General features: G+C 51.7%; 2 protein-coding genes across 4 annotated transcripts in view; both read right to left on the reverse strand.

The window, feature by feature from the left end:
* Positions 1 to 676: 676 nt before the first annotated feature.
* KCND1 (potassium voltage-gated channel subfamily D member 1) lies at positions 677 to 9,027 on the reverse strand. The gene is made up of 6 exons (XM_003939557.3): positions 6,116 to 9,027; positions 3,581 to 3,743; positions 3,399 to 3,482; positions 3,213 to 3,311; positions 2,690 to 2,940; positions 677 to 2,187 (listed from the first exon to the last, which is right to left on the reverse strand). The coding sequence occupies exons 1-6, from the start codon at positions 7,234 to 7,236 to the stop codon at positions 1,962 to 1,964; spliced, it is 1,944 nt and encodes a 647-aa protein (XP_003939606.1). The 5' UTR covers positions 7,237 to 9,027; the 3' UTR covers positions 677 to 1,961.
* A 1,662-nt stretch (positions 9,028 to 10,689) lies between these two features.
* GRIPAP1 (GRIP1 associated protein 1) overlaps positions 10,690 to 20,547 on the reverse strand; it is a 29,976-nt gene continuing 20,118 nt past the window's right edge. For 2 of the 3 annotated variants that reach the window (XM_039475562.2, XM_074392166.1), the window contains exons 18-26: positions 19,113 to 19,190; positions 18,915 to 19,010; positions 18,736 to 18,792; positions 18,537 to 18,636; positions 16,521 to 16,651; positions 13,213 to 13,335; positions 12,935 to 13,028; positions 12,089 to 12,243; positions 10,690 to 11,251 (exon numbers count right to left, since the gene is read on the reverse strand). In XM_039475562.2, the coding sequence (XP_039331496.1) occupies positions 11,159 to 11,251; positions 12,089 to 12,243; positions 12,935 to 13,028; positions 13,213 to 13,335; positions 16,521 to 16,651; positions 18,537 to 18,636; positions 18,736 to 18,792; positions 18,915 to 19,010; positions 19,113 to 19,190 (927 nt within the window). In that variant the 3' untranslated portion in view covers positions 10,690 to 11,158. The remainder of the gene's footprint in view (positions 11,252 to 12,088; positions 12,244 to 12,934; positions 13,029 to 13,212; positions 13,336 to 16,520; positions 16,652 to 18,536; positions 18,637 to 18,735; positions 18,793 to 18,914; positions 19,011 to 19,112; positions 19,191 to 20,547) is intronic. The other variant, XM_074392167.1, reaches the window with a different exon arrangement.

Raw genomic sequence — 20,547 nt, forward strand, 5'->3', positions numbered from 1 at the left:
ATCTGCATGCTTCTATAACACATGGATCTTAGTTCTGCCACACCATGTTGTAATGACTTAATTGTCTGCCTTCCATGCTCAACTCTACAACAGAGACAATGTCTACTTTGCCCATCTTTGTATTCCTAGGGCTGGCATGTGATGGAAGTTAATAAATATTTGGTAACTAAATATATTATCCCTGTTTCACAGATTAGCAACCTGAGGCAAGAGAAGGTAAATGATTCTCTCACCCAGGGATTGGAACCCAGGTCAACCTGAATCCATGGTCTCTGCTCAGTGCTCTACAGAACTCAGCCACACACTAGCCTGGTATAGCCAGTAGCCAAGAAGAGAGAATGTAGGGGGTGTCCGCAAGGAAGGGAAATTTACCAAACCAAGAGATGCTTTTATTAGGGTTAAATTCCCAGAGTTGTTTGCTGTCAGGAAGCCTGGGTTTAAGTCTCCTCTAACCAACTTATGTGTTTCTCTGGGTCTGTTTCCCCATCTGTGAATGAGGAGACTGGAGCAGATGATATCCAAGGAGGAATGCCTCAGGACCCCCTGGCCTTCCTCACTGACTGTAGCTGGACTCTTCAAACCACGTTCTTTCATTACTCCTGGATCCCCATCTTTCAGAATATATCAACAACCATCCATCTCCCATACCTTGACCCATACCAGCCCTTCTCCTAGCTAAAAGGGATCAAAATCAGAGTGTTTTCAACCCCTCCAGCCCAACCCAGCCCCCAAACCCACAGAGCCAGGAGATAGTCAGTCCTCATCTCTCCTCTCAGGTTTTATTGACTGATGGAAACTACATCTTTGTCAGCCGCCAGCTCCATGGGGACAGTGCTGGGGACAGGGAACCTGAGATGATGCCAGATTTCAGCCTGAGAGCAGAGTTCTGGAAGGTGACTTGAGGGAGAAGAAAGGAGTATGTGAAAAGGAATTGTAAAGGAGGAGGAGGAGATCAAGAAGTTCCTCCTGTCTCCTATAACTCCCAAGTTCAGGAACATCCCAGGCCTGAGTCCCTGATGCTTCTGGACTCTTGCCCAAGAACATGGAATCAGCCCATGATCTCCAGACACCGCCCAGCTCTTGCTGGCTGCCAGGCTCTTATCTCAGCCAGTCCAGACTCCAGCCCAACCCAGGAAGGAAGCAAACCAGAGGAGAAGAGAGGAGGAAGAGTAGTTAGAGGTGGCCCCCTGATTAGGGCAGATGTAAATGCTGCAGCAAACTGGTCAGAGGCTTTGCATAATGACACGGCAGCAGCTGCTATTGCTAGAGTTTGCTGTGGGCCCAGCAGAGGATAGGGTTGCGGGGTCCCATTTCCAGCAGCCAGGGAAGGGGATGGTGAAGTTTGTGCTATCTGAGTGTGTGTTGGGAGAGGCAGCCTGACCCCTCAGACAAGGCCTGGGGATGGCAGGTCACTGCAGAGGCCACAGCCCATGAAGCCTGTGTTTGCATTCCAAGCTTCGGAATTTGGGAATTGTTGGGCTAGATGGAGGGTGAGGACCTCACTTAGAGGCCAGATCAGAGGTGAGGGTTCTCTTCTCTGAACCTCCAAATCTCCATATCCCAGCTGGAGGGAGAAGGAAATCTCAACTCTCCTTCTTAGGCCAGAGCTCAGATGTTGGATCAAAGCTTTACCTTCATCTGAGAGCCTGAGGGGGAGGAGCATGCAGGAGTCCAGCTGGGAGAGAGGGGCCATTCCCAGTGTGCTGGGACAAGGAGGCCAGGGGCCTGTGGAAGCCCAGTGCTTCAGTTACCACCAGGAAAAATGTCTGAGATGGGGGGAAGTTTCCCATTCCCTTGCTACTTCCCCACCATGTGGACCATTTCACAAAACTCCATTGCATAGTTCTCGGTGGGGGGCAGAAGGGGTCCCCAAGCCTGCACCTCTCTGCCTCCCAAAAATATGGCTTTGGAAAGAAGTCCCCAGAAATGAAGAGGGCCCTCTGAATGGGCAGGTCTACCCCTCACAGGGATGAGATCTTGACAGTTTCGGGGAAGAGGCAAGGGGTACCCAGGCTGGAGTTCCTGAGGGTGCTGCTGGCCCTGCCGCCACCGCCAGGGGAGGAAAGTTGGCTCTCATCTGGGGTGTTGGCAGGAGGGGTAGGGATACTGATAATGGCAGCCACGAAGTCCCGGCTGTCACAGTTCCGGTCAAGGCTGTCATGGGGCTTGGCATTGAGGCTTGAGCGGCTGTGGACAAGGGTGGAGAAGATGGAAGTCTCTTAAAAAGTTATCTTAGGCTGGGCACGATGGCTTATACCTGTAATCCCAGCACTTTGGGAGGCCAAGGCGGGTGGATCACCTGAGATCAGGAATTCAAGACCAGCCTGACCAACATGGCAAAACCCCATCTCTACTAAATACAAAAAATTAGCCAGGCATGGTGGCACATGCCTGTAATCCTGGCTACTTGGGAGACTAAGGTGAGAGAATCACTTGAACCCAGGAGGTGGAAGCTGCAGCTGAGATCACACCATTGCATTCCAGTCTGGGTGACAGTGAGACTCTGTCTCAAAACAGAACAAAAAAATAGATGAAGAATGAGTTCCAGACAAGATAAACCCAAGCTCCTAGCATGGAGGGGTTTGGGTTCAAGCGTAACTTGCTAGGCCTGGAATCATGAAATCTCAAAACCACTGGTGCAAGCTCTGAGCTTCCCCAGGTATGGCTTGCAGGTAGGAGGGCTGCTTACCTCTGAGGGGCAGGGCTCCTGTGCAGCCCTGCCAGCATGTCCAGCTCCTGCATGCTGCCACGGCTGACTGAGGCAGTGGAGTTGGCAAGGCGGATGGCACGGCGTTTGGCCCTGCGAGGGCAGCAAGAAGACAGCAGGCTGCCGGGCCCCGTTGGCTGGGAAGACACAGAGGTGCTGCGGCTGGTGCGGCCACCCAGCGAGACAGCTCCCAGGGCTTCACTGAAGGTAAGCTCATCTGTGAACTCATGGCACTGTGGGCAGAAGGGAGGCAGAGTCACGGGGCATCCCAGGGGAGCTGATCTCACCCTCAAGCCTTTGCTCAGGCTGTTTTCTCCTTTCTGGAAATTGCTCTCTCTTCCCTTCCCTTGCCCATCCTTCAAGGCTTGGCTCTCCTGTAGCCTCTTTCAGGAAGCTCTGTGTGATTTCCACAATTTGTAGTGAGCCTCCCATCCAAGGGAGAGAGCTGGCATGGGCACAGAGGGACCCCCTATATTCTGCTATACCACCTCACATTAGGCCTTACCGTTGTCTTCTCCAGACAGTGCAGCAAGTGGTGATGTTGCTGTTCGAAGGCAGAACGGTTCCTGACACACAGAGCCTGTTCCTCGCCACTGCCGCTGTCCTGGAGTGGATGGAGCAGAGCGATAAGGGCAGCACCTTCCTCTCACTGTCATGGCTGACCCTAACCCCAGTCCAGACCCCAACCCACCTCAAGGCCCCCATTCTGCTTGTACTGCAGGAAGGCATTAGTGGTACCACTCTTTGCCAATCGGATCCTTGCCAAGCGCACCTTCTGCAGAGAGAGGAGATAAAGGGTCAGGGGGTAAGCCCCAAAGTAGACTGGCTTGGGGTGTGGACAGTAGGAGGTGCTCAGATGGGAAATGTGGTTACCTGCTGTGCTCGGCGCTTGTCAGCCCGCTGGTTCTGGTGGTAGATGCGGCTAAAGTTGGACACAATGACTGGCACAGGCAGGGCAATGACCAAGACGCCACTGAGTGAGCAGATGGACCCGAAAATCTTGCCAGCAATGGTGCTGGGCACCATGTCTCCGTAGCTGGAGCGAGGGGAGGTAGGTCAAGGTCAGGAAAAGTGCCCACCTACCTCTCAGTCCCCCACTCCATCCCATCTAACCCAGCCTAGCTCTGTGACCCTGGTCAGGCATTCAACCCTTCTGAGTGCCTTGGTTTCTTGCTCTGTAAAACGTCGGGGGGGTGCCAAATAAGAAATGGGCCTGGCCCTCAGCCCCTACTATCTGCTGCCCCTGTCCAAGCTATATACCAGGCACCTGAGTCAGCTGGAAATCTGTGAAAACCAAGTAGAGGGGAGCAATTCTTCAGAATTCACAGGCAGTGAACACAGCCTCCTGGGGAGAGAGTCCCAGCACCACAGGCGAGCCGAAGGGCTTCAAGTCCTGGGAGGAGTGTTCTGTTGGTTTTGGCTGCTTCTGTCTTACCTGGTCTAGGTAGGACCCCCTTCTCATTCCCCTATAGGGGAATCCTTGATAACTGTCCACATATGACGAAACAGGGAGGAGCCTTGAAACCCCCCTGCCTTTCTCCATGCCACCCACCTCCCACAGAGATAGAGCAGAGTCAGCCTTACTAACTTGTTCACAGAGAGCTCCCCTGAAGATCAGGGAGGTTCTGTAACTGACTCGCCAAAGATCACACTGCATACTTTGGTTCTGATTGCAGAACCAATCAGAATTTCTCCACAGAAACACAGCCTCTGCAGTCTTCAGCCTCTAAGCCCTTTCTCAGGCTGTGCCCTAGGATGGCTGTTCCTTATTTCTGTATTTTGACTCATTTTAAGCATGCAGGACTCTGCTCAAAAGTCTCTCCAACTTGGCCATTGCTCGCTCTGTGATGTGTCATCTCAGACCGTGTCCTCAACTATGAGGCATGGGCAGCCATCCACCCTCACAGAGTTGTTGTGAGGACTTGAATAGAGTAAAAGCCATCAAAATACTCAGTTCCAGCCCACTGTAAGCACTCAGTATTTGTCTGTCGGTCTGATCCTGGGCCTCCAACCAGAATTAATGTCTACTCTTTAGAAACCCCAAATCAATTTTTTTTTTGTACTTCTATGAAGGCACTGAGCAAACCCAATTCATTCAGTCATTCCTTCAATGAACACTGAGCACCAACTGTATATTCAATCCCAGTGATGGAAACTTAGAGAAGGATCACAGCATCTGCCCTAGACAATATCTTTAGAAAGCTCATGAGTTTGAGGTCAAGAGATCGAGACCATCCTGGTCAACATGGTGAAACCCCGTCTCTACTAAAAATACAAAAAATTAGCTGGGCATGGTGGTGTGTGCCTGTAATCCCAGCTACTCAGGAGGCTGAGGCAGGAGAATTGCCTGAACCCAGGAGGTGGAGGTTGCGGTGAGCCGAGATCGCGCCATTGCACTCCAGCCTGGGTAACAAGAGCGAAACTCCGTCTCAAAAAAAAAAAAAAAGAAAAAAGAAAGCTCATGAGTTTGATGATTCCATTTGATACTTTTATCCCAACTGTTTCTTCTGCAGTGATTGACCAAAAAAAAAAAAAAAAAAAAAAAATGCTGAAAACATCTTGTTCTGGGAAACATCCAGGAATCGCAAAGGCACAGAAGTAGTGCCCCACACAGCAGACAATTCTAGAAGGTTGCAGACATGAGTCCCCAAAACAGAAAGCCAACACCTATGTATCCTGCACCAGAAACATTCAGAGAACTTTCACAACTGTGATGCCATTGAATCCTCTCTAGATGATGAAGGGATCGGCATTTCCCATTTTACAGAGGGGAAAACTGAGGCCACGAGAAAACGACATCAACAGAAAGACAGCAGCTAAGATAATCCTTGAACCCAAGTCTCCTGACCTAGAAAATTAAGGCATTGTCAGAGCTGGGAGGGATCTGAAGAATAAGTCAAGCTCCCTCAGTTTATACAGATGAGCAAACTGAAGCCCAAAAGGAGAAAGAGGCCAGGCACTGTGGCTCACGCCTGTGATCCCAGCACTTTGAGAGGCCAAGGTGGGTGGATCACCTGAGGTCAGGAGTTGGAGACCAGCCTGGCCAAAATGGTGAAACCCCATCTCTACCAAAAATACAAAAATTTGCTGGGCGTGGTGGCATGTACCTGTAATCCGAGCTACTTGGGAGTCGGAGGCAGGAGAATCACCTGGGAGGCACAGGTTGCAGTGAGCTGAGATCTTGCCACTGCACTCTGGCCTGGGTGATAGATAAAACTCTGTCTCAAAAAAAAAAGAAAGAAAGAGAAAGGAAGGAAGGAAAGGAAGGGAAGGGAAGGGAAGGAAGGAAGGAAGGAAGGAAGGAAGGAAGGAAGGAAGGAAAGGAGATCATTCCTTTAAACTTCCTAATTTTGCAGAAAGGGTGAATGTAATTGATTGGGCAGCCTCCAATACAGAGTCCGCACTCACCCAAGTGTGGTCATGGTGACAATGGTATACCAGAAGGCCGCAGGGATGCTTGTAAAGTTGGTCTTGTTTGTGCCCTTCTCGGCATAAAACATGACAGTGGCAAAGATGATGATGGCCATGGTTAGGGAAAAGAGGAGAAAGCCCAGCTCAGAGGCACAGCTCTTAAGTGTATAGCCCAGAATCCTCAAGCCCTGTGAGTGCCTGGAGAACTTGAAGATACGGAACACTCGGAACACACGCAGGGTGACAAAGGCGCCTGAGACATCGTCGTTCTTGGGCACCAAAAGCCCAATGTAGTAGGGCAGGATGGCCACCACGTCGATGAGGCTCATGACACTCCGCAGGAAGCGGCAACGGCTGGGGGCGGCAAACAGCCGCAGGAGGTATTCACCTGTGAATATGAGTACACAGGCTGTGTCCATGCAGAAAAAGGCCTGTGGGAAGCGTTCACCGCAGGGCTGCTCCCTCGAGGACCTGCGTGCAGAGCCGCGGCATGGGATGGTCTCCACCACATTGGCGATGACCGACACAGCGATGAAGAAGCCGGTCACATAGTAGAAAACGAGGGCTGCAGTGCTCGTGTGTGGATTCTCAAAGGCCCGCCACAGTCGCTGCCTCAGGGAGCTGCCTGCTGGCAGGGCTGGGCCATCCCCGGTCTGCTCGGCCTCCTCGTCCTCTGCCAGGCGCTCAGCATTCTCCTTCTTTCGGTCCCTATACTCTTCAAGGCAGCAGTCACCGACTAACTCGGGGACCAGGCCATAGAAAGCCAGCTCTTCATCAAAGGCCTGGATGCACTCCTGTCGCGGGCAGTGGAGCCGTCCTGTTCGGTAAAAGTTCAGCACGTGGCGGAACATGTCCGGGTCCCGATCAAAGAAGTACTCGCCTGAGTCAGCATCATAGAAGAATTCCTTCTCTGAGCTGCCCAGCAAGGTATCTGGGTAGCGGTCCAGAGTATTCTTCCAGGTCTCAAAGCGCCGTCCACTCACATTCACCACCAGAACCTCATCTCCTCGAGATGCCTTCACCCCCGGGGCGGGGGGCAGGGGCTGCTGGGCCAGGGGCAGCCAGCCCACCGCTGCCGCCCGAGCAAAAGGCAGCCACGTGGCCAGGCCTGCCGCCATCGTGCCACTCCCCAAGCCCAGGGAGACTTAGCGGGGGTGGCGTTTAGGAGAATATGGCTGTCTCCAGGATGGTGGGGGCTTGGAGATGCCTTGAGCCACCTGAACAAGGAAACTGGGGGTGTCTAGAGAGGCCAAGAGGAACCAGGAGGAAGAACTAGAGAGATGGGCAGGAGCTTGCGGGACATTTATAGGGCCTAGGAAGGGCCTGGGCAATGTCCTGAGGGACTGAGAAGGGACTTGGGGATGTGGAGAAGAGCAGAAAAAGGGTGGGGGGATGGGGCCAAGAAGGAGCTGAGGAAGGGTTTAGAGACACTGAGATGATTCTAAAGGAGTCAGCCTGTGCCTAAGAGGTGTCTGGGGGGCATCTAGAGGGGCCAAGACACACGTGGGGAGTTGTCTACACTCTCAAGAGTCTCAGGGAAGGCAGAAGGGCCTGGAACTCCTTTGCAGGGCTGGAGAGGAGACTGGGGCATCCAGAGGGATAGAAATGGGACCTGAGGTGCTTGAAAGAGGCTGAGAATGCCTGGAAGTGGGGGTTCTAGAGGGGCTGAGACAGGTGAGGACAGTTGCCCACACCCTCAAGACTTCTAGGAGAAGCATAAGACAGTTGGAGCCCCCTCACGGATCTGGAAAGGGAGCTGGTGCATCTCGAGGGGTGGGTGTGGAGCCAGGAGGTTGTAAAGAGGCTGAAAGGTGTATTGGGAGTGCCTAGAGCTGCCAAGAATAGCCCGGGGGGGGGGTGTCTGTACTATACAGGAGTTCTGGGGAAGAAAGGAGAGGCGAAGGCCTCCTAGTAGGGCTAGAGAGGGGAAGGCATTATCTAAAGGGTTAGAGAGGGGCTGGGTTATTTTTTGAGAGGCCGAGAGTTATCTGGGGGAGGTGAGTATCTAGAGGGGCCCAGAAAACCTGGTCGACACTCTCAGGAGTTCTACAGGGAGGAGAAAGGGGCCTGGGGAATTCCAAGGGACTAGGACTCAAATGTTAGGAAGTTGGGCACAGTCCCAGAGCACCCAGGGGATCTATAAAGACTAAATCAGAGGAAGGGGGTTACCCCAAAATCGGATTAAGATGGGGTGGGATGTTGTAAGGGAGTTGGGTGTGTCTCCAGGGAGGGGGTGCTCCTGGGCTTTGCAGGAAGCTGGCAGGGGAGGCTGGGAGAAGGCTGGGTCCCACTGTTGGGGGCAGGTCTGGGGAAACCACACCCCGAGGGGCTGGCGGTGCTTGCCGGGCAGTGGCAGTAGCAGCAGCGGCAGCAGAAGGAAGAGAAGCAACCACAGCCAGGCGTAGGAGAGAAGGTGGCATAGGCAGGGGGAGGGCTCGGGGTCCCCGGAAGGATGCCTGGGAAGGACAAGGTCCAGCGGGACCCCTGGGGACTATCCCAGGATGGGCTAGGGTGTGGGGGCTGGACCAGGAAAGGATGAGGACAGCGCTAGTGGTGGTCCCCCTCCCCCCACCTCGGGCCGTCCTCACCTGTGTCCCCGCTGCAGCAGCAGCAACAGCGGTGGGGCTGGGGGTACCAAACACCCGAGCTCCTGGCACCCTCTGCAGAGCTGCCTGAGTTCTCCTCCTCCTCTGGCTCTCTCTCCCCGCCCCTCCAAGCTTGCCGGGAGATGAAGAGAGAGGCAGGGAGGGGCCTCTGGCTCCCTGAGCCCCCTCCCCTAGGATAGCCAGAGAGGGACCCTGGGGAGACTCCGCCTCCTACAAAGCTGGTTGGGCCTCAGTCGCGTCATCTGGAAAATGGGGGTGGCAGGGAACTTTGCCAATTCTCCTCACCTCCTTCCTGGACTCCCCTTTCTTCCTGCCCAGCTCCTACCCCCTCTGCCCCCAGGGGCCCCCACCCCCACTCGCCTGAATCAGCAGCACTTAGCAGATCCGATCGATGGGGAGGCGTCTGTTAATGGCCCCAGAGCGGAGTGCCACAGGGAATGATGCAGCGCTGTCCCCTCCCTGCCCCCCTAGACTGTGGAAGGGCAGGAGAACCAGGGGTAATTGCTGGGGAGTGTTTCTCCAGACGGCCAAGTCTCCAAAGCTGCCCCTTGAGGAACGCAGCATAGGTTAGAGCCCCTGCTCTAAGATTTCGGCTGTGGGACTGGAGCACGCAACTTCCTGTTTTTAGATATGAAATGAGGGTAAAGGGAATGTAGAGGGGGACAATCCAGGTCCCACGCCCCTACCAAGTCATCTCCCAGGCAGGCCCCATTCCGAGGGGGGTCTCCCTTATCTGTCCACATCCAGTGGCCTCAAATCACACCTCCTCCGCTAGAGGGCTCTGCTTCTGGATGGCAGGAGCACTGATTATGGAGTGCCTCTGGCTGGCTAACAGTGGGTTCAAACTCCAGCTTTGCCACTGACTTGCTGCATCCTTGAGCAAGTGACTTGCATTGTTTCCTCAGTTGTAAGATGGAGAGTGTTATCCTAACTCGATAGCGTCATTTGGAGCATTACATGATGTGAAAGGGCATAGGACATACCACCAGGGATGCTTAACCTTAAAGGAGTGTGATGATGGGGGCATCGTATCACAGGGCCAGGCCTAGCCTTTGATCCAATTTACCCACCCATGTAATCTTCCATTTGCCCACTTGGCACACTCCTGATTTGTCCATCTCTACGGCCATCCTTCCACCTACCCATCCACCCGTTCTCCCACCCACACAACCAGTTACTCTAACCATCCCTCCACCCACCCATCTGTCCACTTAGTTGTTAATCCACCCACCCACTCATTCATCCATTTGTAAGTTCACCCCATCCACCTAACTATTCACCAACCTATCTGTTTGTATCCATCCTCCACCCATCTCTGTCCACCCAGAACACACGCAGGGCGACATCCTCCACCCATCTCTGTTCATACATAGCTCCACTCATCATTTTTTCCCCCACTCTTTACCTTTCCCATTCATTAGCTCATCTACCCATCCATCCATTCCCCTATCCATTGGTTCATTTACTCCCAACCTGTCCATAAACCCATCCATTCACCTATCTACCTAATTCATCCATCATCCATTTGTCCACAGACCTATTATCTACCTGTGCATTTACATCTCCACTATCCATCTTTTATCCACCTACCAATCTATCTACCCATTTATTCATCCAACCACCCATCCATCCATACGTCTATCGTTTATTTTTCAACCTATCCATCATCAGTCCATGCAACCATCCACTTATCCATCCATCAGTCCATCTAATCACTTATCCATCCTCCTATCTGTCTACTCATCTACACCCGCAATCCCATACATGTCTACCCATGTACATATCTGCAGGTATTTCAGCTCCACTCAGTTTGAGGGGTTGGTCAGCAGTAAATGGAGACAGGCTGGATGAGGGTAGGGAAAAGAAAGTAATGTTGCAGCCAGAGACCTCCCTCCCTATTCCAGTGGTGTGAACCTCCCCGCCCCCAGCACATCCCTCCTGGTTGAAAAGAACGAGACCAGACAGTCAGTGGGTGGGCCCGTCTGGCCAGATGGTATTTTGGCTGCACAGCCTTTACATACACACACACACGTGTTGCTAGAACGCTGAACATGGACCACACACCCACCCAACATCCCCAATCCCAAATGCAGAGTAGCCAGGCTCCAGACATAAATTAAAAAATAAAATAAAATAAAATAAAGAGTTGGTCTCTGGGAAGGAGAGCTCATGCAGAGATAAAGGCAGAAGCCCTTGGGAGCCAGGACCAAGGAGAAGGAGAAATCCCTGCCCCTTCCCTCAGGATCCCCACTTCCCAGTGGCTTCTGCCCTAAGACAGGATCATTAACACTAAGCGTCAGGCCTCTAGCCCCTTTAATGTCCAGTCTCCTAACATATTTGATTTTGGCTCCAGCCTTCATTTTCCCACCACAGCCCAGGGGAATGGCATCCTAGCGGGTAGGAAGGGGAGGGGGTGGGTACAGCCTGCAGGTCTTTAGCTGGTTTCTCCTGGCTCTAGGTCTGGGTCAGGAGACCCCACGCACTCCTTGCTGAGCCGCACAATTTCCTGGGACAGAACTTCCATGTCCTAAGAAACAAATGAACCATCAGGGGCCAGAGAACGGGACAGGCTGCTCCCTTGCCAAACCTAGGGTATCATCTGTGATTTCCTTCACGCCCCTTCGTTAATCAATGCTCAGCTGTGTCTGGCCTGGGATGGGAAGGTACTTGGAGAAGCTCACAGCGCCACCAGCAGTGGGCTGGGCTCAAGTCATGAAGATGGGTGGCGAGCTACAGATATGGGAGTGCAGCGCCTCCTGCGTCATGGTGGTGCTGCAGGATACACCACCACTCTGGCCACCTGCCCTTCTACTAAGTGTGCACTTACTTCTCAAAGGCAGGAGCTGGATCTGACTCCTTTCTGACTCTCAGAGATGGGGGAAGTCTTTGGGTGGCAGGTTGGGCAAAAAGATGGGTATGTGGGCCCATGGGGGATCTATTGTAGGCAAACAGGTGAACAAATGAATTGTCCAGAGGACAGATGGAGATCAATAGGCAGGCAGGAAGGTCACTGGGTGGGTGAAAGGTAACATAAGGGGCAACTGATGAGTAGGTAAGAGAATGATCTGTCAGGAAATGGGTGGCAGGACGAAGTAGACAATGAGATGAATTAGTAGTAGGTTGGATAGATGGACAGATGGGCAAATGGTTGGGTGAATGTGTAGATAAATGGATGAGCGGGTACATGGAAGGAACAAATGGGTAAGTTGATGAGAGGGTGGAAGATGAGAGCATGATGGGGTAGCTGAGTGGGTAGGAGGATAGCTGGGAGGATGGGCTGGGTGGGTGGGTGACCCATGGGCTGTGTGGCTGGGTAGGCAGGCGGCTGGGTGAACAGATGGGTAGGCTGGCAGGCCACACTCGCCTTGTGCAAGTGCATATTCTTGGTGAGCTGTTCCTCCAGCATGTTCTGCAGCTTCTTGTTCATCTCCCGAAGGTTCTCGTCGCCTGGCTTCACCAGGTCTCTCAGGACGCTGCCCAGCCCGCTGCGGTCTGTGTGGCCTGCTGCCACAGACACATCTGCAAGGGCCCAGGCTGAAAACCACCCCCTCGGCAGAGCCAGGCAGAGCCGGAGGAGAAAAGAGTGAGACGAATACCAGGGGAGAAGGGAGCAGGAAAAGCCACGCCATGTAGGGCAGAGGCTTTGACATAGGAAACCTAGCTCTGTCAGTCACTAGCTCTGCGGCCCTGAGAGATGAGGATAACTCATGGACTGGAAAGATGCACATGACTGCATGTGAAGCACAGAGCACACAGAAAGCCCTCGGCACATGTTGGTTGGTATGATTCTGATTAATAAAGAAAAATCTGTGAAGGAGAAGGTTTGAAAGAAAGAAGCACAAGCAATGAAGATACAGAGAAGGAAAATGTATGGATACAGACAGCAAGACAAGATGAAGGCGGTGGGTGAAAAAGAAACAGGAAGAGAGAAGGGAGAGAGAGGGGAGAGGAAGATGAGGCATAGGGAGAGGAAAGGAGAAAGCAGACAGAGAGACACACTGGAGAATGAGAGTGGAGAGATGACAGAGACAGAAGAGGGAGGAGGCGAGAGCAAGAGACAGCACTTTCCTGTTCTCCCTTCCATAGGTCATGGTCTTGTCAGTAGCTTCTCTGAGTTCCAAGAGGAGAGGAGAGAAGCCCAGGCATAGAAAGGAGCGGGAAGGCCAGGTGAAGGCTGGACCAGGGCTAAGGGTGGGGAGCGGGCACTGACCGATCCGGCTGTCCATGACGTAGGTCTCAATGATGGCACTCTTCCGGCAGAGGTCCTCTGCCATGGAGGCACTGCTCACCTCCAGGTGCTTCACCTGCAGGATGGCCCAGCCCACTTGAGACCTCTCTACTGTACATGTTCACACATGAGGCGTCCCGGCCATATCCCACATCCCCAAGGGCACTTCAAGTGAGGATGGGCAGGCAGGCAGGCGGGCAGGCGGGCAGGCAGGCAGGCGGGCGGGCGGGCAGGCAGGCAGGCAGACAGGCAGGCAGCACCTTCTCTTCCAGCATCCATTTCTCCTGCTGTGTCTCTGCCAGCCGCTGAAAGAGCTCAGCCACTTCCTCATCTGACAGCTCTGCTGGCCGAGGGGGCTGGGCCTGAGGGCTGCTGGATAAGGACTGCAGGAAAGAGAAGGGGAGAGGCCAGCCCCAGGCTTAGCACCACCCACCCCAGACAAGTGTCAGGTACTGGGGCGGAGAACCAGGCCAGAGGTAGGTGAGAGAACACAGACCCTGAAACTGGGACTGTAGGTCCATCTTGGTACCCTCAGACTGTTTTCCCCTCTGCCTAAACGGGGGTAGAGAGTAACGACATCAGAGCCTTATGGAGAGGATTAAAGGAAGATCCCAAAGCACATGAGATTTAACTTTCAGCTGACAGGAAAACTGGAAGAGAGAGGGACATGCTAAATCATACTATCAGGAAGCCAGCAGACAAACCCAAAAGGTAACATACTTCCTGTGCGGCGACTGGGCTGGCCTCTTCAACAAGCTGGTCTCAGGAAAAAAGGGATCACAGTAAAGAGATTTAAGGGCCAGGCCGGGCGCGGTGGCTCAAGCCTGTAATCCCAGCACTTTGGGAGGCTGAGGCAGGTGGATCACAAGGTCAAGAGATCGAGACCATCCTGGTCAACATGGTGAAACCCCGTCTCTACTAAAAATACAAAAAATTAGCTGGGCATGGTGATGCGTGCCTGTAATCCCAGCTACTCAGGAGGCTGAGGCAGGAGAATTGCCTGAACCCAGGAGGTGGAGGTTGTGGTGAGCCGAGATCGCGCCATTGCACTCCAGCCTGGGTAACAAGAGCGAAACTCTGTCTCAAAAAAAAAAAAAAAAAAAAAAAAAAGAGATTTAAGGGCCATAAAACAACCAGATATAACATGTGCTCTGAATCTGAATGCTAGTTTTCATAAAACCAGCAAGAAAGGACATTCTGGGGCAAACTAGAGAAATCTGATGATTAAGGTCAAAGTATTAGATAACATGATTTTTTTTTGTTTTTTGGAGACAAGAGTTTTGCTCCTGTTGCCCAGATCGCAGTGCAGTGGTGCAATCTAGGCTCACTGCAACCTCCACTTCCCAGGTTCAAGTGATTCTCCTGCCTCAGCCTCCCGAGTAGCTGGAATTACAGGCGTGTGCCACCACGCCCAGCTAATTTTTGTATTTTTAGTAGAGATGGGGTTTCACCATGTTAGCTAGGCTAGTCTTGAACTCCTGACCTCAAGTGATCTGCCCACCTCCACCTCCCAAAGTGCTGGGATTACAGGTGTGAGCCACCGTACCCAGCTGATGACTTGAAAATTTATCAAATTGGGAAGGTAGAGACAACAGTTGAATAAAAACAGGTTAATCTCATCTAGGTTTTAAAAAGAGAGAGAATTCTGGAAGAGTATAAACTAAGAATTTACTTATTTTTTCTTTTCTTTTTTGAGAAGAAGTCTTGCTCTGTCACCCAGGCTGGAGTGCAGTGGCACGATTTCAGCTCACTGTAACCCCTGCCTCCCAGGTTCAAGCGATTCTACTGCCTCAGACTCCCGAGTAGCTGGGACTACATGTGTGTGCTACTGTGCCCAGCTAATTTTTTTTTTTTTTTTGTATTTTTAGTAGAGATGGGGTTTTACCATGTTAGCCAGGATGGTCTTGATCTCCTGACGTTGTGATCCACCCACCTCGGCCTCCCAAAGTGCTGGGATTACAGGCGTGAGCCACGGCACCCGGCAATAATTTGTTTTATTTATTTATTTATTTAGAGATGGAGTCTCACTCTGTTGCCCAAGCTGGAGTGCAATGGTGTGATCTTGGCTCATTGCAACCTCCACCTCCCGGGTTTGAGCAATTCCCTTGCCTCAGCCTCCCAAGTAGCTGGGGTTACAGGCATGCACCACCATGCCCAGCTAATTTTTGCATTTTAGTAGAGACAAGGTTTTCCTATGTTGGCCAGGCTGTTCTCAAACTCATGACCTAAAGTGATCCACCCGCTTCAGCCTCCCAAAGTGCTGGGATGACAGGCGTAAGCCTGGTCCTGAACTAAGAATTTACAATGGTGACTTCTGGATGGTGAAAATTTTTTTTTTACATTAAGGTTTTTTTGGGTTTTATTTTTTATTTATTTATTTTTTAAGACGGGGTTTCACCATGTTGGTCAGGCTGGCCTTGAACTCCTGACCTCAGGTGATCCGCCCGCCTTGGGCTCCAAAGTGCTCGGATTACAGGCGTGAGCCACCGTGCCTAGCGGTTTTTGTTTTTTTTAGAGTTGGGTTTTCACCATGTTTCTCAGGCTGGTCTTGAACTCCTGAGCTCAAGTGATCCACCCACCTTGGCCTCCCAAAGTGCTAAGATTATAGGCATGAGCCACCACACCCAGCCAGACATTTAAGGTTTTAAAAAATCTTTGCTGGCTGGGCACAGTGGTATGTGCCTGTAGTCCCAGCTACTCGGGAGGCTGAGGTGGGAGGATCGCTTGAACCCTGAAGTTCTGGGCTGTAGTGCGCTATGCCAATTGGGTGTCCGCACTAAGTTCGGCATCAATATGGTGACCTCCCGGGAGCAGGGGAACATCAGGTTGCCTAAGGAGGGGTGAACCGTCCCAGGCTGGAAACAGAGCAGGTCGAGACTCCCATCCTGATCAGTAGTGGGATTACGCCTGTGAATAGCCACTGCACTCCAGCCTGTGCAACATATTGAGACCCTGTCTCTTAAAAAAAAAAAAAAAAAAATCTTTGCTCGTGTGTGTGTGTGTGTGTGTTAAGATGGAGTTTCACTCTGTTGCCTAGGCTGGAGCGCAGTGGTGCGATCCTGGCTTACTGCAACCTCCACCTCCCGGGTTCAAGTGATTCTCCTGTCTCAGCCTCCTGAGTAGCTCAGATTACAGGCCCCCACCACGCCTGCCTAATTTTTTTTTTGTATTTTTAGTAGAGATGGGGTTTCACCATGTTGGTCAGACTGATCCCGAACTCCTGACCCCATGATACACCTGCCTCGGCCTCTCTAAGTGCTGGGATTACAGGTGTGAGCCACCACACCTGGCATCATTTGTGGTTTTTAGAAAATGTACTACAGTGAAGGGGAAATTAGCCCACAGATGATGAAACAGAGAGTCAGCAAGAGAGAGAGAGAGGATTATTGGCCTGTCCCCCATATAACAATCTGAATCCAAGTTGGTGGGCTTGGAGAGAAGGTGACAAGAAAATATGTGTGCTGTGCCCCAAAGTAGGATATGGTTTTAGGTAAGGAGAAAAGGAGAGGGGTTCTCAGATTTTTAGGTTGGGAGAAGCTGGGGCTGTAGGTTCTTCCTTGCCCCTTACCCTGGCTGGAACAGCCGAGCTCTCCTTTTCTCGCAAGATCTCCCGGTAGCTGAAGGAGGAGATGCTACTGCTGTCCCCTGTCTGAGTCCGGCTTGGTGAGTTCATCTCTGAGAGAACCAGCTCCTCAAGGCCTGGGTGGTGGAGGGAAGAGAAACTTGAGCCCCAATCCCCGTGAGTCCCAGGATAGCCACCAGTAGGAAGCAGAAATAGATTTGACAGAGATGGAAAGAGAGACACCTAGGCATGGGGAAAGGCAGAAGCGGATGGCAGGACAGGGCGAGACAGAGACAGAAAAAAGAGCTGAGGCCAGGCGCAGGGTAATCCCAGCGCCTGTAATCCCAGCACTTTGGGAGGCCAAGACGGGTGGATCACTGGAGGTCAGGAGTTCAAGAATAGCCTGGCCAACATGGTAAAAACCCATCTCTACTAAAAATACAAAAATTAACTGGGTGTGATGGTGCACACCTGTGATCCCAGCTACTAGGGAGGCTGAGGCAGGAGAATCACTTGAACCCGAGAGACAGAGGTTGCAGTGAGCTGAGATGACACCATTGCACTGTCTCAAAAAAAAAAAAAAGAAAAGAAAAGAAAAAAGGGCTGCCTTTCTGGAGAAACACATACAAAAGGAGAGAGAGAAAATGGAAGAGGCTGGAGAAACACAGCAATGTGGGTACACGTGGGCCTCAAGTGGCAAACAGACACACTCGGACACAAGGTTCAAAGAAAGGAAGACAACTAGAGAAGGCACAGGGCACAGCCACTTGCAGAGAGAAAACGCCAGAGATGGAAAGCCAGAGCAAATGGCAGAAACTAAAGAAACGAGCCAGAGCAGAGACAGCAACAGAGAGACAAAAGATGCAGGCAGGCTCTCGTAACCATGCACCTAAATCTCATAACCATGCACCTAATCTAATGGACAAGGTGAATGTATGGTATACAATTGTAACCTTTCCCAAGATTTTTACATTCATCTGTAATAAAACAGAAACAGAACTCCTCCTTTATAAAGAAAGGTTACTTCAGGAGACTGAGTGCCTCAGAGAAAAATTGATTTGGTGAGAGATACATCTGTTTTGCCACGTCACTTAAAGCACAGGCACAGAGCTTGTGCGGCTGCTCATGTAGCTGCTTCTGGGTGTCAGGGAGGGGGATGACAACACGCCCTCAAGGATCTCCAGCAAGGGTGGGGTGGCTGAATTGGGGATCCATAGGTATCCCGAGTAGGGGAACAAGGGACCAAGTTTTCTCTGAGTCTGTGATCTCAGAGATGCACCAGAGCCATCACTGCATTTTACTTACTTAAATATATTTATAGGCCATCCCTGTCTAAAAAAAGGCTGAAGCAACTCAAGTTGTGTGTGTGTGTGTCTTCTGCTTGAAGTGGCAGAAATAACAGATTGGATTAGCTGTAAAATGAAAACACCACAGTGTTGCTGACTGTCTTAAGTCTGTCTCCCTAGCTCAACTGGGGGCTTCTGGAGGGCAGGGACTCAGGGAGTTTGATATCAGGGACCCTGGACTTGAGTGTAGAGATTTATAGAATGAGAGATTATATACAACAGATTTAGAAACACCAAGTGAGGTGTGGGAGTGTGTATAGTACATACAGTGAGGAGACAGAGATATAAACAGACAAACAGAAGAAAGAAAGAAAAATGAGACAGAGAACAGTAAGAAGAGATAAAGGAACAGAGAAAAGAAAGGGGGGAGGAGAAAAGGAGAAAACTAGAGAAAGAAAGTAAGGAGATGAAGGCAAATATAGAGGAAAGACAACAAAATGAGAAAGAGGCAGAGACAGAAACAGAGAAGACAGAGCAAAAAAGAGACAGAAAGAAAGAAACAGAGAATGCAGAGAAAGAATCAGAGGAGAGACAAAAGGTAAAAGACAGATGGAGCTCTAGAGCGACAGAAGCAGGAAAGCACAGCTGAGGAAGATTCAGGACTGACCTGCAGCCTGCAGGCCCAGGCCCTGCCTTCCCCATGCCTCAGCCTCCTCTTCCTTTCCTGGTCCCTCACCTGAGCGGCTCTTGCTGTTAGTGAGGATGTCCTGCAGCCGCTCCTGAAGCTTGTCTGCCCGTTTCCGTTCCAGATGCAGCTGCCGCTTGAGGTCCTTGAGCTTTGGGGTAGGGGGTAAGCTTAGGACTGAGGCCCAGTGGGCCCAGAGGAGGAGGCCACTGGTAGGAGGGAGCTGTGCTTGGGCACCCCTCTGTCTTACCGCAGCACTGCCCTTCTTCTCCAGGATCCTCTGCCCATCCACTGTGTCCTTCACCTCCTGTGGGAGAAAGCAAGCATGGCTGGTGGGTGCTGGAAGGGTTGCCTGCAGCATGCTCCCTCCCTGCCCTGCTGCACACTGAGGATCAGGGGTGTGTCTGGGGCTGTGCAGGGTTCGCTGACCTGCTTCAGGCCGCTAATGGTCTTCAGGTGGCAGTCCCGCTCCTCCTGGGCCTGCTGGAGCTGATCCCGCACATCCTGTAGTTCCTCCTCCTTGCCCTGCAAAGCAGAAAGCAGCTCAGGCCTTGGCTAGGGAAGCCTCTGTCCTCCCAAGGGGCCCGTCAGTGTCTGGAGAGAGGAACACCATCATGCGAGAGGCACCTTCAGCTCGGCAGCGTGCTGCTCCCGACATTGCTTGAGGGCTTCCTCTTGTTCCTGCTGCTGCTGCTGCAGGGATTCCTACAAAACAAGTCCCAGGTCTCGCCACAGCCCCTCAGAAGACATCATCCCCAGTTAGGGGTATGAGGGACTGCAATGGGGGTCCAGAAGTATGCAGAAATGACCCCTCCTGCAGGGAACCCCACACGCCCTTAGGCAGTATACAGAAGTTCACATCTAGGTCTGCCCCATTCACATGGTTGACCTAGATTTCCATTACCATTTTCTCTTATTTAACAAAACATAACACAGCACTTACTACGTGCCAAGAATGTTCGAAGGGTTTTACATATATTAACTCATTTTCTATAATTCTCCCATAATACCTAGATGGTAGATATTATTGTTATCCCCTTTCTACCATTGATGAAAAGAGGCCACAGAGAGGTAAGATAACTTGTCCAAGGTCACACAGCTAGGAAGCAACCCAGCCAGGATTTAAACCTAAACAAACAACTGGCTCCCGCCTGTGCTTTTCACTGCTACATGACAATTCCTTTCAATGTATTATAAGAGTTCCAGAAAATGGACCGGGCGAGGTAGCTCACGCCTGTAATTCCAGCACTTTGGGAGGCCAAGGTGGATGGATCACAAGGTCAAATCAAGACCATCCTGGCTAACTCGGTAAAACCCCGTCTCTACTAAAAATATAAAAAATTAGCTGGGCATGGTGACACGCGCCTGTAGTCCCAGCTACTCAGGAGGCTGAGGCAGGAGAATCACTTGAACCTGGGAGGCAGAGGTTGCAGTGAGCCGAGACGGCACCACTGCACTCCAGCCTGGATGATAGAGCGAGACTCCGTCTCAAAAAAAAAAAAAAAAGGCCAGGCGCGGTGGCTCACGCCTATAATCCCAGCACTTTGGGAGGCCGAGATGGGTGGATCACGAGGTCAAGAGATCAAGACCATCCTGGTCAACATGGTGAAACCTTGTCTCTACTAAAAATACAAAAATTAGCTGGGCATAGTGGCGCACACCTGTAGTCCCAGCTACTCAGGAGGCTGAGGCAGGAGAATTGCTTGAACCCAGGAGGCGGAGGTTGCGGTGAGCCGAGATCGTGCCATTGCACTCCAGTCTGGGTAACAACAGCGAAACTCCGTCTCAAAAAAAAAAAAAAAAAAAAAAAAAGAAAGATTTCCAGAAAATGGCAACAAAGATTCTTTTTCTAAGACAGAATCTTGCTCTGTCACCCAGGCTGGAGGGCAGTGGCACGATCTCAGCTCATGCAACCTCTGCCTCCTGGGTTCAAGTGATTCTTCTGCCACAGCCTCCTGAGTAGCTGGGATTACAGGTGCCAGCCATTACACCTGGCTAATTTTTATATTTTTAGTAGAGACGGGGTTTCATCATGGCCAGGCTGGTCTCCAACTCCTAACTT

This window comes from Saimiri boliviensis, chromosome X, assembly GCF_048565385.1.
Source record: "Saimiri boliviensis isolate mSaiBol1 chromosome X, mSaiBol1.pri, whole genome shotgun sequence".
In the NCBI taxonomy this organism is placed as follows: Eukaryota; Metazoa; Chordata; class Mammalia; order Primates; family Cebidae; genus Saimiri; species Saimiri boliviensis.